General features: G+C 39.8%; 1 gene segment (V, D, J or C); it reads right to left on the bottom strand.

Annotated features, from left to right (window-relative positions):
* Positions 1–2,002: 2,002 nt before the first annotated feature.
* LOC102913793 (Ig kappa chain V-III region MOPC 321-like) overlaps positions 2,003–16,659 on the bottom strand; it is a 60,355-nt gene continuing 45,698 nt past the window's right edge. The window contains 2 exon segments of the V gene segment in view: positions 2,003–2,543; positions 6,741–6,778. Of these exon segments, the coding sequence occupies positions 2,221–2,543; positions 6,741–6,778 (361 nt within the window).

The raw sequence follows: 16,659 nt of genomic DNA, 5'->3' as shown, positions 1-16,659 counted from the left end.
ATGGCATGGGACATTAGACTAGTTTTTTTTTTCACTAAGCACAAGGATGCTCAGAATTATCTCAGAGCTTATATATATATCCTTCCTTCCTTTATATTGAAGGCACTGTTGTAGTTAAGACTTGAGCATATATATTTTTGAGGAGCAAGATTCAACATACAACATTTATTTTCTCTTGTTTGGGTCCTGATGGGTCTGGCTTCAGAATCTTGCCTCAGAAGAGGCTTGCTTTTCATTCATAGCCAGATTAGAGGTGTTGTTGATTGCTAAATTTGGTTCACAGAAATGGGTGAACAAGTTCATGTTATTTGAAAAGACATATTAAGTAAAAAAACAAAACAAAACTCAAGACCTCTAAAGTTTCAAGAAGTGGATAGTAATGAATATTCTCATGCAGTAGAAAGGCAAAGTGTTTCCCTATCTGATTGGGTGACCGTCCTTTCTCTTCATTTTAGAGCTGATTGAGAAAGAGGAAGAGTAGGAAATCTAGACTTGTACTAACTGAGGGAAGGGATACTATCTTAATTATTTCTCTATCCCCTTCAGAGTGTAGGCTGAGAAGGTGCTTAGTAAACGTGTGTTGAGTGGATGAACTCATGAGGGACTAAACCCAGGCGTCTCCAGGAAGAGGGGAGGGTGAAAGTGTTATGTATCCTCTTCCTTCCCAAACATAACCTTTGATACACGGCCTCTTCATACCTAGACAAAATTATTTATATGACTTGACCAATTGCTGAAGGTCTCATCCATCCCATTTTTTATACATGTATGTTCCTAGTTTGGTGGGTGGAGGAGGACACCCCAAGGAAGTATCACGTGTTTGACTCACTACAGTCTGAGTTCTGGAAGGTAGAATAACAGAGGGCACAAGAGAGCAGATTTAGGGATGTGGACATTTGATCTTGGATCCTCCAGTACTGTCTTTCTGGCCTTGATCTGTGGTCCATTCCTTCTATATTCTCTCTTATCCGTGCACTGGGTATTAGCTATTTCTTTATGTGAAGTTATTAAGAAAGAACATAGATTCCAACACCACAATATTAATTTTCACAAAGTGATGCAGCCCACACCGAGACACAGAACATGCTCCAATATCCAGAATTCCCTTCTTGTTATGTCATAACTTATCCTACATCCACCAGTGTGTCTTCCAAATCTTGATTTTTTTGTCTCTTTGGGTTTTTTTTTGCTTAATATAGTGTTTATGAGATTAAACTATGTTGTTGGTTTAGTTGTACCTCACTAATTCTTTATTGAGTCACAGCTCATTTGTGAACATACCAAAATTTAACTGTTGGTGGACATTTTGGTTGTTTCCAGTTTTAGGCTTTCATAAATGAGTCTCTGAACATGGATTGCTGCTTAAGGTTTCCTTCTGGTATATAGAGACAGGCATGTAAGAGTGGTATGGCCACAAATAATGATGACCACCTCTCAGGTTTATGGAACCTTTCCATAATTTTGATGAACATGTTTAATCTCACGGTATAGTGAGTCTTGAAGTAGGCTGTGGACAGTGCCCAGCATTGCCAATAGGAGTCTACCCATGTTTAAGAACACAATGAAGGCATAAGAGCTCATGATGCTCAGGTGCTATGATGGCCACAAACATTTCCCTATTGCTTGTTCCTTTAGGTTCTCTCCACTCCCTGGGGCAAAGGCTTTTCATTGCTTTGTCAAGTTTTCAGGGTAGGCTAAATCAGATCATAGAATATGTGCTTGTAAAAACTGTCCCCTTCTGGACTTTGAGGACTTAAGAGAGGAAAAACTAGGAACCTCTTCCAACCCACCATGGCCCAGAAGGGTGAGATGCGAATAGTACTTGGGAACCTTAGAGAGGGCTGTCATGTAGAGGACAGCCACACAGGGCAGATGGAGGATTTTATTTATGTTTTAAGTGTCATGGATTTCAGGGTAACTAGATATTTAACTTCATTTGAAGAGAAACCAGGTAACTAGAGAAAACAACTGTTAACAGTTAGTAAGAAAGGAAACAAAAATCTCAAGTGCAAAGATTCACTTTATTCAATATCTTCCCCAAATATAAGCATGATAAAAGCCAAGGAAAGGGAGGGGGATGAGGCAGGGAGGGGATTTGAGGACTGCAACAGTGGCAGGTTGTCTGTGGAGAAAGCTCCAAGACCTTAGGAGGGAAGACTGAGGATGGTCCCAGAGAGCAGGGTCCCAGGGGCAGGTGGTGGTGACTCAGGACCTGCGGCTCTAACACTCATCCTTCTTGAAGCTCTTGACGATGGCTGTAGATGACGTCTTGTGGGTGACCTCACAGGCATACAAGCTGTGACTCTCATACTCTGCTTTGGTCAACATGAGGGTGCTGCTCATGCTGTAGGTGTTGTCTTTGCTGTCCTGATCGGTCGTACTGCTCACAATTCCATTTCGTTGTTCACTGCCATCTACTACCCACTTGACATTGGCTTCTTTGGGGTAGAAGTTGTTCAGGAAGCACACGACTGAGGCAGTTCCATCCTGTAACTGCTCTTTGGATGGTGGGAAGATGGAGACAGTTGGCTTGGCATCAGCCCCTGAGGAAGGAAACACAGAGGATGCATGAAGTAACAGTGACGGTCTCTCTTTGGGTGTATTGTGTGTGGACAGTCACATGCATTGTAGACAGACACACAGAAAAGCACACTTCTCCTTCAGACTAGGAGCAGTGAATCCAGGAAGTACACATATACAATCTTGTTGGTTTTGAGTTATTCCCTAGTTCGTGGCTACTTCTTTGGAAAGCAAATTGCATCTGGCCCTTTGAAGCTATTTCCAGACTTCTTCCTATACCTATCTTCCCTGAAACTGTGTTCTCCATCAGCTGCAATGGTTGCATGCTTCAGAGAGAGAAAAAACAGGCCAGTTTACTTGACATCCCTGGTGTTTGCGAGTCTGAACACACAAATACCTAAGGTAGGAGCAGAAGGTTGGTTTTCATTTTCTCCTGCCTCTTTCAAGAATACTCTGATTTCAATTTCTCTATGGCTTCCTTTAGAGTGGCCAAGCTAGAGACCCACCCTATGGACGGGGCCTTGAGCCAGGGTCTGTGTTTAGGTTCATGTTCAGCCACTCTCTCAGCTCTTACAAGGCCTCCAGGTGAGACCTGGACCCTGGTCTGATGGCCTGTAACCGCATGGGGCAATTTTTAGCCACCCCAGAAGAGGTCAACTGTAATCTTGGCCACCTGCCTAGGAGGAACTGACTGGCTTCACTTCTGACCTCCAGCAGCTGCCAGATGGCTTCTCGGAAATCCCCCTCTGTGGGGACGACAACCCTTAGGTGACAGAGTGACAGCAAAAATGAAAACCGAGAGCCCTTTGCCAAGAAAAACAGCAGAATTATTAGCAGCTTTTCTTCCCCTCTAAATAAATTAGCAGTTTTAAAAGAAGTTGACATCATTTTAAAGTAATTAAAAGTGGTTAAATAACTTAAATTGACTCTAAAATAGTTTCAAGAGTTTTAAAAGGCCCTTAAATAGTTGTGGTTAGCTGGGAAAGGGTCAACCACAAAAACAAATCAGCAAACAATTCTAGAGATTGTGGAATTAAAATAGCCAGCTTAAACATTTTTTTATCATTGAATTAAAGTGCTGGAAAATATGTTTACGCTAAATTTTTATTAGTCAAATTTTTGTACAAAGAAAAATAGCTTACCTAACGAGCTAAAATCATGTCACCAATTTATCTTATTTTAACCAGTTAATATGCCATACAATTTAATGGAATTTAATGAGAGTTCAGTCAAAGTAAATTTACCATGACTTGAATGGCATATGAGTGGTGTTAATTCAATTTCCTTGGAATTGATTTTACCTCCAAAGAATTACAGGCATTAATTAAGATCTTCATATAACACTGGGTAAAACAGTTTTCTGCCTTTTATAATCCCCTAATGGGAAAATAAGGGAATATAATGATAAAGGCATTTTATCTCTGAAATCTCCAATAAGTCACCTTTCTGCCACGTTAGTGTACTGTCTTTCCATTAGTGGCACTGTTCTTAGCACTGTGCCCCAGGAAAGCGGTCCACACGGAGTGAAGGGCGCTACCGCGGGCTTTGCGTGGCCCTTAGCGGCCACTGTGAATGGCTGGCATGGCCGCGAAGCCATTCAGTCATAAAGAAGAGGCTGCGGACCATTTCAGTCCCCTTTTGGCGGCATAAAAATACAAGCATATAATAACTGGGAAAAACAAAGGTCCATATATCTTACAAAACCTTGGCCATTAAAAAATATAATTTACTTTTTGAGCATTTGAACCCAACTGTATTTCTACGATAATTTACATTCATGTAGAAGTGCGACAAAACACCAGCTGTCTATCAAGAAGTTGTTCCCATAGAGTCATTTTGACATTTTGTGACATATTCTGGACTCTAGGAATCACATCCCTTCTGATTCAGTAAGCCACCTTTTCTACATGCCAAGTAGTCATGCTTTTAAACATTTTACTGATTTTTATTTCAGGGCCTGATACTGATTTTTATAGTTATAAAAAATGATGAGACAAAAGAGGGCAAGCCCCTTAGGGCCCAGCTCACTCAGCTCCTACCACATTTACTGTAAAACAACACAGTAGTGAGGAGACCCAACATAAATGAACTCATTTCTGTTCTCAGAGCTCCAAGCCCCTCTTTTCATCTGCAGTTTTCATCCTTTGAGTCCTTCAGCCCATCTCAATGAGAAACTTTGCTTCCACATCCATCTTTTACAGCTGAACTTGACTTTAGCTCTTGTCCACCCTGAAATGCCCTCTTTTCTCCTCTGCCCAAATCTCCCACTTAAAAGCATCTAGAAGTCAACACTACCAGCAGTTAGACCCAGGTCTCAGAAGGATATAGACAGTAACGACTTATATTTAATCTCCAGTCTAATCTCCGGATGCTGACCACAGTATTAACTACTTTTCCTCAACTAAAGCCCCCTTTTCGCCCCCAATCTCAATAACTCGGTAAACAGAAAATCTGACACTGAATGCTGTGTTAACTGATGAACCCCTTCCACTTTCTCAAGATGAACAGATTTTCTGCCACTCAGCTACTTTTTGGAACCAACTTTAACTCCTAACATGACAATCTTACATGTAAAAGAAAGATGAGAAAAATGCACTTACGTTTGATTTCCAGCTTGGTGCCGCCACCGAACGTGAGCCACAGTGGCGACTCTGACATGTGCCCCCTCAACAAAAACCTGCCTCTGAAGTCAATCCAACTAGATTGGCCAAATTCAGAGGGAAAGCCCAGCTTTTTCTTATCCGCTCCCTTTACAAACCTATTCCCACAAGTCTAACATGAATTTCTTGACTCAACTTTCCACTGGCTATTTTTCTGGGACTATTGATGTATATGGGTCACCAGGAATGACTCATTTAGCCAAAATATCACAAACTAACATAGATGATACAACAGAATCAAAATGTCACAAATAAGTGAGCAAAAATCTACTTACGTTTAATTTCCAATTTGGTCCCTGCGCCGAACGTGAATCACAGTGATTCACGTCAATGCCCTCCTCTGTCAAAATCTGCCTCTGAAGCCAGTCCAATTGGACTTGCCAAATTCAGAGAAAAACTGTTTCTTTTCCCTTCCTCTCACAAATCCTACGTTTTCTCACAGAGCTAATGTGAGGCCAGTCTGTCTGCCCAGCTTCTATCCTGGCTATTTTTTGGTGCTCCTATTTAACTTTTGGATGACCTGGAACAGTTCATTTAACCAAAAACACCACAGACTTACACAAAAGACCCAATGGGACCCAAACTTCACAAACAGTTGAGCAAAAATGTACTTACGTTTTATTTCCAATTTGGTCCCTGCACCGAACGTGATTCACAGTGATTCACTTTAACTTCTCACTCTACAAAAACCTCCCTTGACAGGCAAGTATCCCTCTTTCCCCAGCTTAGTTACATTGGTTTAGAAAGCCTAAAAATCAGTCACTAGCCAGCCTCCGGTGGAACGTTTTCCCTCCCTAAAACCTAATCTGAGAGACTGGAGTTTGTTACATCCCTGAAATCCCATTAAGGAAAGCACACAAAAAAGTACAAAGTAACCTGATTAGACACAGTGAAGAATTGGTTGAGAAGAATACTTACGCTTGATTTCCAGCTTGGTCCCGGCTCCAAACGTGTATACACACTGGTTTCCCTCCACTTCCCCCCAGTACAAAAACTGAGTATCGCCTTCTGACCACTGAGCAACCCCTTGTCTAGAACTCTCTTGTCTTAATTATTACACTGACATTTGCTCTTCAGAGAACATGTACAGTCTATTCCCAGGTTTGCCTACAGTTATTATTTATCTTTGCCCTGGAGAATGCCAGAATCTGGTTTCAAAGTCAGATTTTTGTACATTACTTTTAGACACAGAGACCACGAAACATAGTGCAGGAAAGAGAGTTTGGAGTCTACTTACGTTTGATTTCCAGCTTGGTCCCGGCTCCAAACGTGTATACACACTGGTTTCCCTCCACTTCCCCCCAATACAAAAACTGAGTATCGCCTTCTGACCACTGAGCAACCCCTTGTCTAGAACTCTCTTGTCTTAATTATTACACTGACATTTGCTCTTCAGAGAACATGTACAGTCTATTCCCAGGTTTGCCTACAGTTATTATTTATCTTTGCCCTGGAGAATGCCAGAATCTGGTTTCAAAGTCAGATTTTTGTACATTACTTTTAGACACAGAGACCACAAAACATAGACAGTGCAGGAAAGAGAGTTTGGAGTCTACTTACGTTTGATTTCCAGCTTGGTCCCGGCTCCGAACGTCCACCACAGTGGTAGTCCTCCATTGTCTGGCTGTACAAAAACCCTCCTCACCGAAGAGGAACAGAGCCCTGGGTCAGCTGCTAAAGCTTAACCCCTTCTCCAAGCATGCGTGGAAGCTCTTTGGTTTCTCTGACAGAGAAATGCTTATTTTCATAGGCGAGACTTGAATTTGTAGAAGATAATTTATTTTATTGCATATAATATTATACATTTTTGTCTCTTTCTTTAGCAGCCTACCACATAGGATTGCTTATTATTTATCCATTTAAAAATAAAGAAAAACAGGGCCGGAGAGGTGGCTCAGCAGTTAACAGCACTTGCTTTCTTCCCTAGGCCCTTCGTTCCTGGAGCCCACATTAAGCAGCTCACAACTGCCTATCTCCAGCTCCAAGGAATCTGATTCTGGTCTCAGTACTCACAAACTCATGACACTCACTCACACATAAAACCAAATAAATGAAAGAATAGCCATTTCTTTATAATATTTCCTGGGGCGAGTGAGTATGGGGACTTCTGCAAATTATAAACTTTGATATTAGGTTAGAACCCAGTAGCATCTCTCAGTTAATAATAACTAAGACTGACCTGCTATTTGAACTTCTTTGCTTTAATGCTGTTTCATAAAAGGTAATATATATATATTATATAAAGGTAATATATATAATATATAATATATGTTATATATGTGTGTGTGTGTACACATATATAAAATCAAGGCTCATATCTTTGACATACACTTTGGAATTGAGTTATGGGTGACATATGAGGCAATGACAACCATCAGTAAAGGAGAAAAATAAGCTTTTACTCTTGGATTGGTCTGTTGTTACAGGGCAAGCATTGCTCAGGTGTCACAGAGATCAACCAGATGTATACTGCCATTGGAGTTAGTGTCTCCATAACAACCAATTAAAGACACCGAAGAACTTGCTTTGAGTGCCAGCTTCATTGACCTGTTTCCCTTGTAACCATTCATTCCCATCCTCTTCCTACCACCCTAAACTCCTTAGAGTTCTACCATGGCCCCCAGCATTTGCAAAGCAACTTTCTTGCTTCTAAACACTCTACTCTCCCTTAGGATAGCTCAGAAATAACAGTCATTCAAGATTCAGCTCAAGAGATTCTTTCTACTAGTGAGCTGGATTTACAGACAGATTGTTAGGCCTGTAGAACCTCTTTACTCTTAACTGATGTTGGATTCTCTCTTCCCTATTAGATGGTAAGCAGTTTGCTGTTTTATTAGTCAGATATTTGGGAATGTTGGTCTATTATATTTAACTGACGAGCACTCATCATATATTTGCATAATAAATGAAAAAAAGCAATTGAAAAGTCAATAATATAATCAATGATAGTAATCTACAATATAGATGAAAGGTTAGTACAGATCATGACAACAACCAGCTTTCCTAGAGAAATTACAAGTGTAACCAGATTAGAGAGACCAATTTATTTTTGTTACTGGGAGTTTTGCTAATCTGGAATGGCAGATTCTACAGTGTGTTTTACCAGAAGATAGAGAAGGAAAATAATTGAGTTGGAAGTAGAGAGAAAACAGAAATTATCAATAGAAATAAGTGTGTAAAATAGCTGATGAACTCAACTAATATGCATCCCAAAGAGGATGGAGAGTGATTTTCTCCTTAGTTATAGGAGCGATATCAACTATGAAGATTGACATTTGTTGAGAACTTATAAAATGCCAGGCATCACATATGGCTCACTGTATTTAGATATCCATAAGACTCTATGAACAAGAAATTAATATTGACTGTCTTATGGCATTGAAGGGTAGAGCTTGGATCTGAATCTGCTGCTCATGTGCTTAGCATTCTTACTGCAGGGTGGACACCAGCAACACAATCACCTGACGGAAGCAGCAGGCATGTGAGAGAACCCCGGAGTGGGAGGAAGGAAAACTCCTTAGGCCATCCTGGGGCGGTAAACGAGTGGCTAAGTGTGCCTAGATGTCTGTACAGATTGCATTGTTATTTAAAAGGTGAAAAAAAATACAAATACCAAATATCCATCACTAGGAATTTGCTCAAGCTAATTTTTGTAGAGCACAATGAACACAAATCAGTTGATAAGAGGAAAAATAGGTTTCTGGATATTTTCATGAAAAGGTGGGGCAGTGAATACTGTGTATGGTCTGACACCATGAACCTTTTAAAATGGATCCTGAAGACTGGGCTTCTTCTAGAAGGTTACACAAGCTGTGCTCAACAGTTTCTCCTGGGACTTCTTAGAAAAACTGATGGACATTCTATTCTCTTGTCTATTGTATATATGCCCTTATATTGCATATTATTTAACTGTTATATTCACTCATTTTATAATAATTCATTTCCTACATTTATTTTATGGTTGTCAGAAACAGCGAGACTATGCCACTCGGGGGGAAATGTAAATTCTGAGATTACCTTTTCTCGTTTTCTCTATTAATTTTTATAAATACCTTTAAAAAGAGTTCAAAAATGGTAAGAGCCTCTCTGGTTCTGTATAGGAGATATTTTTTTCCAGAAGCAGAATTGGGGACTGTAACATGGGAGTGGATTAGTTGCACTGGCAGTACAAGAGACACATTTCTGAGTAAACAAGATGTAGTTTGGACAGTACATGACTGCAGCAACAGATGATCGTTATGAAGCTGTATTTGGCCATACAGTGGTAGCTGATGGGTATGGGGTTGGGATCTATTTTAGTAAAAACAGATCACTGAGAAGTGGCTGAAATGTTTAATATGGGACTCATTACTTGCAGGCAAAGGATGTCTCAGGAGCATTTATGAGGCTCTACCAGGATTTATGATTCTATAGAGTGTCCATATTGGGCATTAGTTGATCTATTGAGGAAAGCCTAAGTGTCAATAAAACAACCTGCGTGGTTCCTGGACAATACATGAGATTGATGGGAATAGAATTCTGAGGGAAGCATTCCAATAAACTCATCCTTAATATTGTTTCCCATTTCAACCTCAGGAAAGTCAAATAAATTCTCAGAATAAATTTAAACCTGTTTGTGAAGAGAAAGGGAGAGGGGGAGGAATAGGGAGAGGGGAAGGGAGCCAGTAAGTATAAAAACATGTCTATAAATTATCCTAAACAATTCACAAGCTATGTCAATGACATTCCTTAGATATAACAATTCCAGAAACATGTTTTTTTTGTCAATGTAAATAATTTTGCCACCATTAAACAGTCTTTTAAGGGAGATTCTTTTCATATTAGTAACACAGAAGATTACTCAACATGTCAGAAACAAACAATTTTGTTCTCTGCAGGTTTGAGGGGTGTTGGCTTCCCTACCTGGCAGCGGAATATCCACCTTGAAGTCTCTGGTTCACTATTTCCTTTTAAGTTTATCAGTCATGATAGAGTCCTAGACAGGCAATTCTTCATGCTCCAGCTGGACTTGACTTTGGCTAGTAAATTCACAGTGTAAGAGGCGGGCTGGTCCCCTTGCTCAGGAAGGAGGGAGACAAAGGAGGTCACTTGAGAATGAGGTGCTTGTCTCTGCTTGTCCCTGAAGAAAGGCGAGTGGGCACAAATCAAGTCCTTTCCCATCATGTGCATGTGTGCAGGCCATCAACATGACCCCAAACTCTGGTCCCAGTCTGGAAAAATGCAGATGTGTCTCTGGCTTCCAGAAGGACTTTAGGCTACAGCCATTTTACTTCCCATGAAAGAGAACACAGAAACTGGGTCAGGGTTTACCAACCCCAGAGGGGCTAAGCCACTGAAATTTACATATTGGCTGCTGTGGGTTCCAGCTCATCTTACAGGAGTGATAAGCTGAACTCTGAGCTCTCTGCCTTCCCCCATGTGTCTGCCACTGGCACATTGTGAGTGGTTGTTTTTGTCACTCTAGCTTTGTTCCCAAGGTGACATCACTTGGCACATATGTGTATTAAAGGAGGTTGGATGGCCTCCTTTGTATAGATCATTGAGGAGGAAGGCGGTGAGCTAGCTGGTTTGGAGATGCTGTGTCCTGTCCATGGACTTGTAAGGTTATTTGCACTATGCAGAAGGAATTTAGTACATTTCTTAGTGTAAGAGACAAAACCTGTACATAAACTTATTAAACTAAGTAATATTCCCAGGGGAAAGCAGGCAGGAGTGACTAGCAATGAGAGCCTAGCTGCACCAGGCTGCTCTAGTGAGGGCAGTGGAAACTGCCAGGGAAGTACTCCTGTTCATACATGTGCTCTGTAGAAGCTGTCAGCTGGGTGGCCAAGGGTTGGATGCATCATTGTCAGTGAAACATGGGAACTGAAGAAACTGAAGGAGAGTGTAGAGATCAGCTGAGGTCTATGGGAACCACCAGGCAATGACTATAGCCTTCCCTTCTAGCCAAGTACACACATGCACACTCCCTAAAACACTCAAGACTACTACTGAAGCCAAAGGCTTCACTTACCCTTCTGTCTCATAGCACCAAGACAAGCTGGAGAGTGTCCCAAGGAGGGAAGGGAGAGTTACACTACCCAGCTTGGTGTGGTTGTGTCAGAATTACATCTCCCTTATCAATACAGTTTGATACATGAACTATCACAAGGAAGGAAAGAATTCAAATTTCATGGAAGAAATACAGACTGATGTGATCGTTAAAAATTGAATGCATTTTTAAAAATCACACTTAGCATTTTTGTTTGTTATTGTTAATTTTGGGGTCACTTTCTGTAGTTTTTACTTTTTATTTTCTAGTCTTCACTCTTGCATTCACACTCCACAGTGGCCTTGCTTTGATTTGTGTATTTATTGCTCAGTTAGGTTTTAGGATGGTTCTGTGTGCTTTGCCATTCAGGCTGTTATTGTCACTCTCTATTCTTCCTTGGCCATGACTCATAGATGTTCCTTCTCATTCCTTCCTTTCTCTCTCCTTCCATTTCCCCCTACTCCTCTCTTATGTATGTGTTAGTCATAACCTCCCATAGCTTAACAACCTCCAGAAGCTGTGGACCTTACCAGTACCCCAATTTTCCCCTCCTAGCTACTTTCCCATTTTGAATCTATTTTTTCAAAGTTGATCTAGTATTAATACCCATCTTTATCTCCGCTCCTTCCTTCTCACTGCTGATCTTAACAACTAAAATCCTAGTATACACCTTACCATCCTTTTTCATTCACTATCCAGTATTTGTCGAAGTTAAAGGGGGCACTGTTAATTGGCTGTTGTGATATTTTCATGCTACTGGGTACATTCAGAAGCTGCAGTTGCTTCTGCAGTTACTATCCTACTCTGGAAATATTACAGAAGGTCACAGAAAACATCCTGAACTCTTCACTTGAGGATATAACATCTGAAAACTATGCACCTCAACAATAGCTGGATAAACAATGATCAGGAAAACACTATAAAGTCAACAAAATGATAGAAATTAATATACATTGCTCAATAGTAACTATGAATACTAATGTCTCAACTTCCCAAACAAACGATACAGACTAGCAGGTTGAATTAAAAGCACAGGATCCATCTATTTGATACCTCAAAGAAACACACATTATCAGCAAGGGTAGACACTGCTTTCAGTGAAAGGATGGAAAAAAGTATTCCAAGCCACTGGAACTAGAGGGTAAGCAGGTTATTACCATTCTCATACCTGACAAAATTTTAATCATATACATACCCAATTATGTATGGGCATATAATGATAAAAGATTCTTCCTAAAAGGTTACTAAAGGACAGTTTTACCTTACTGAAAATGCACCCAATACCAGCTCAGGACAGATCAACCCTTCAGTTTTTCATTCTCTGGTACATTGAGAGTACACTTACATAGACACTGGCTAACAATATTGTTGTCGGAGGTGGGGAAATTTATACCACTGTTTAGAGATGGGGGTATGTGTAGCCCTTTGATGTGCAGGAGCTTTTAAAATTTCACACAATCACATTTGTAAATTCTTGGCTTTATTTTCTGAGCTATTTGGAGTCGTTTTCAAAAGCCTTTGCCTATCTTGAAGTGTTTCTCTCTAACAGTTTTAGTGACTCAAGTCTTACATTGATTTACTTTGAATAGATTTTTTTTTGTACAAAGCACAAAAGGATCCAGCTTCATTACTTTACATTTGGATATCCAGTTTCCCCACCTTCTTTATAATACTTTGTTTTGATAGATCCTCTGTCCGTGACACACTTCTCTCCCTCAGCCCCGCCCCTGCCTCTGCTTGTACCCATCCACTTTTCGTATTCCACTTTCCACTTTTATATTGCACATCACCTTCCTCACCCCTCACATCTTCTTCTAAAGCACTTTTGTTTACTTCTTATGAGTCGTAGCTTCTTGATTCCTTACCTCAATCTAAACTCTCATAAATACACACACAAAAATTAGAAGCTGGGATTTGCACATGAAGGAGAATGTGTATTTCCCCCCAGTCCTATTTGTTTTCCTAACCATTTCATATGAGTAAAAATCCATTGTGTTTATATATAAGACTTTCATAATTTATTTATCAGTTGGTGGACATCAGGTTGACATTACTTCTTAGTTTCTGTGTATAGAACATCAATAAATGTGAAGGTGTACGTATCTCTAGTAGGATATAGAGTCCTTTGAGTATACGCCCAGGAGTGATATAAATGGGTCTTATGGTAGTTCTAGGTTTAAGTGTCTGTGAAAACTTACATTTATTTCCATGGTGGCCACACCAACTTACATCCCCCAGCAGTGAGTAAGGACGCTTTCTCTACCTACTTGTCAGCCTTTTTTGTCGCTTGTCTTCTTCATGATAGCCACACAGACTAGAGTGACATACACTATTACTTTAGTTTTGATTTTCATTCCCTGATGACAAATTAAAATATTTTTTGACCATCTATATTTCTTTATTCAGCTCATCCTCTCATTTATCAATTGGAATTTTTGCACTTTTGATGTTTGTTTTTTTTGCAGTTCTTTATGTATTCTAGATGTCAACCCTTTATTAAGGTATAATTGGCAATGACTTTCTTTCATTCTGTGGCTGGACTACCGTTATGCTGAAAGTTTCTTTTACTGTGCAGAAGCCTTTTGGTTTTATGTAATCTCACTTGTCAATTGAAGGATATTTCCTGTATTATGGAAGTTTTATTCAGAAAGTTCTGTCTATACTTAGACTTTGAAGTTTTTTTCCTATGTAGTTGCAACTTTCAGATTTTAAATCAAAGCTTTTGATCCAGCTTTGAATTAACTTTTGTGCAGGATGACAGATACAGATGTATCTAATGTAGTTCTTGTGGATGTCCAATTTGCAACTTTTTTTTTCTAATGAGCATTTATGCTTTTGACATTTTTGTTTAAAAAATGTGTCATAGAAAGGAGCCAAAACTATTCAATGGAACAAAGAAAGTATCTTCAACAAATGGTGCTGGCATAACTGGATGTCAATATGTAAAAAATTACAAATAGATCCATATCTGTCACCATGCACAAAACTCAAGTCCAAGTGGATCAAAGACCTTAACATAAATCCAGTTACACTAAACTTAATAGAAAAGAAAATAGGAATCACTCTTGAATGCATTGGCACCGGAGACCATTTCCTAAATAAGACACCAACAGCACAGACCCTGAGCACAACAATTAATAAATGGGACCTCTCAAAACTGAGAAGCTTTTGCAGGGCAAAAGACACAGTCAATAAGACAAAAAGACAGCCAACAGATTGGGAAAAGATCTTCACCAACCCCACATCTGACAGAGGATTGATCTCCACAATATATAAAGAACTCAAGAAACTAGACATCAAAGTACTGAACAGTCCAATTAAAAAATGGGCTAAAGAGCTAAACAGAGAATTCACAAAACAAGAACTACAAATGGCTGAAAGACATTTAAAGAAATGCTCAACATCCTTATTCATCAGAGAAATGCAAATCAAAATGACTCTGAGATACCACCTTACACCTGTTAGAATGGCTACGATCAAAAACACCAATGACAACCAATGTTGGAGAGGATGTGGAGCAAAGGGAACACTCCTCCACTGTTGGTGGGAATGTAAACTTGTACAACCACTGTGGAAATCAGTATGGCGGTTTCTCAGAAAATTAGGAATCGAACTACCTCAAGACCCAGCCATCCCACTCTTGGGCATATACCCAAGGAATGTTGATTCATACCATAAAGATACATGCTCAGCTATGTTCATAGCAGCACTATTTGTAATAGCCAGAACCTGGAAACAACCTAGATGCCCATCAACGGAAGAATGGATGAAAAAAATGTGGTACATATACACAATGGAGTACTACTCAGCAGAGAAAAACAATGAAAGTATGAAATTTGCAGGCAAATGGATGGAACTAGAAAAAATCATCCTGAGTGAGGTAACCCAAACCAAGAAAGACAGTTATGGTATGTACTCACTCATTGGTGGATTCTAGATATAAAATAAAGAACAATCAGACCACAACCCATAGAACCATAGAGGCTATATATATAGCATGGAGGTCCCTAGGATGACTGTGGCATATAAAAAATTTCAGTTTTACTCAATTATTAAAAAAAAAATAGCCAAATGAATGGAAACACATGAACTATGAACCAAAGGCTGAGGGGCCCCCAGCTGGATCAGGCCCTCTGAATAGGTGAGATTGTTGATTGGCTTGATCAGTTTGGGAGGCAACTAGGCAGTGGGACCAAGTCCTGTGCTCATTGCATGAGTTGGCTGTTTGAAACCTGGAACTTATGCAGGGACACTTGGCTCAGTCTGGGAGGAAGGGACTGGACCTCCCTGGACTGAGTCTACCAAGTTGATCACAGTCCTCGGGGGAGGACTTGTCCTGGAGGAGGTGGGAATGGAGGGTGGGCTGGGGGTAAGGGGAGGGTGTGGGAGGGGGGAGAATAGGGGAACCCATGGCTGATATGTAGAACTGAATGGTATTGTAAAATAAAATATATATATATATATATATATATATATATATATATATATATATTAAAAAAAAGAAGGTGAAAATTATGAAGGTGGTATTCAGAGAATAAAAAGTCTCATTTACCTATAAAAAAATGTGTCATAGAAGTGCAGGTGTATGCACTTTCTGGGCCCTCTTACAGTTCATTGTTCTACATGTCTGTTTTTGTGGACGTACCTTGCTGTCTTTGTTACTATGGCTCTGTGGTATAGTTTGAGGTCAGGTGATATGATGGCTCTGGCAGGGTTCTTCCTGCTTAGGACTGCTTTGTCTATCTGTGGTCTTTTGTGTTTCCATAGAAGTTTAGTATTTTTCCAGTTCTGTAAAGAATGTCATTGGAATATTGATGAGGATAGCATTTAACCTGTAGATTACTTTTGTTAGTATAATATTTCACCACATTATTTCTGCCAATTCAGGAACAGAGATCCCTCTTATGAAATCTATCCTTTCCTATGCTTTTGTGATGGAGAGCGTCATTCTTCCTTCTCTGTATAGTATTTTTAAAACCATCTTCTGTAGTGTTGACTTGATGGTCATGAACTCAGACTTGGGTTGTCTCATACTTTATTTCGTTATTAATTTTAGAAGGGTAGCATTGGTGGGTATATCAGTCTTGGTTGGCTGCTATTTGCTTTCAGGGCTTGAAGCAAATCATTTCATGATTTCCTGGCTTTTAGAGTTGCTGATAAGAGATTTGACATTTTCTGGCTTTTGTGTCCTGTAGATGAGTTGGTGTTTCCCCCTACAGTTCCTAATGTTTGTTCTTTGCTTAATATTTTTTTTTATTTCTTGATTATTATTACTATTTTGTCTTTTGAGACAGGGTTTCTTTATGTAGCCTTGGCTGTCCTAGAACTAGCTCTGTAGACCAGGCCTGCCTCTGCCTTCCAAGTTCTGGGATTAAAGGTGTGTGCTACTATGCCTAGCCTATTTCCTGATTATAATTTGGCTTGAAGAGGCTCTGTTTAGAGTTCTGA

The sequence above is a fragment of the Peromyscus maniculatus genome, chromosome 3 (genome assembly GCF_049852395.1).
Source record: "Peromyscus maniculatus bairdii isolate BWxNUB_F1_BW_parent chromosome 3, HU_Pman_BW_mat_3.1, whole genome shotgun sequence".
Lineage (NCBI taxonomy): Eukaryota > Metazoa > Chordata > Mammalia > Rodentia > Cricetidae > Peromyscus > Peromyscus maniculatus.
Note: the sequence above shows the minus strand (reverse complement) of the source record. Positions and strands in the feature narration are given on the sequence as shown.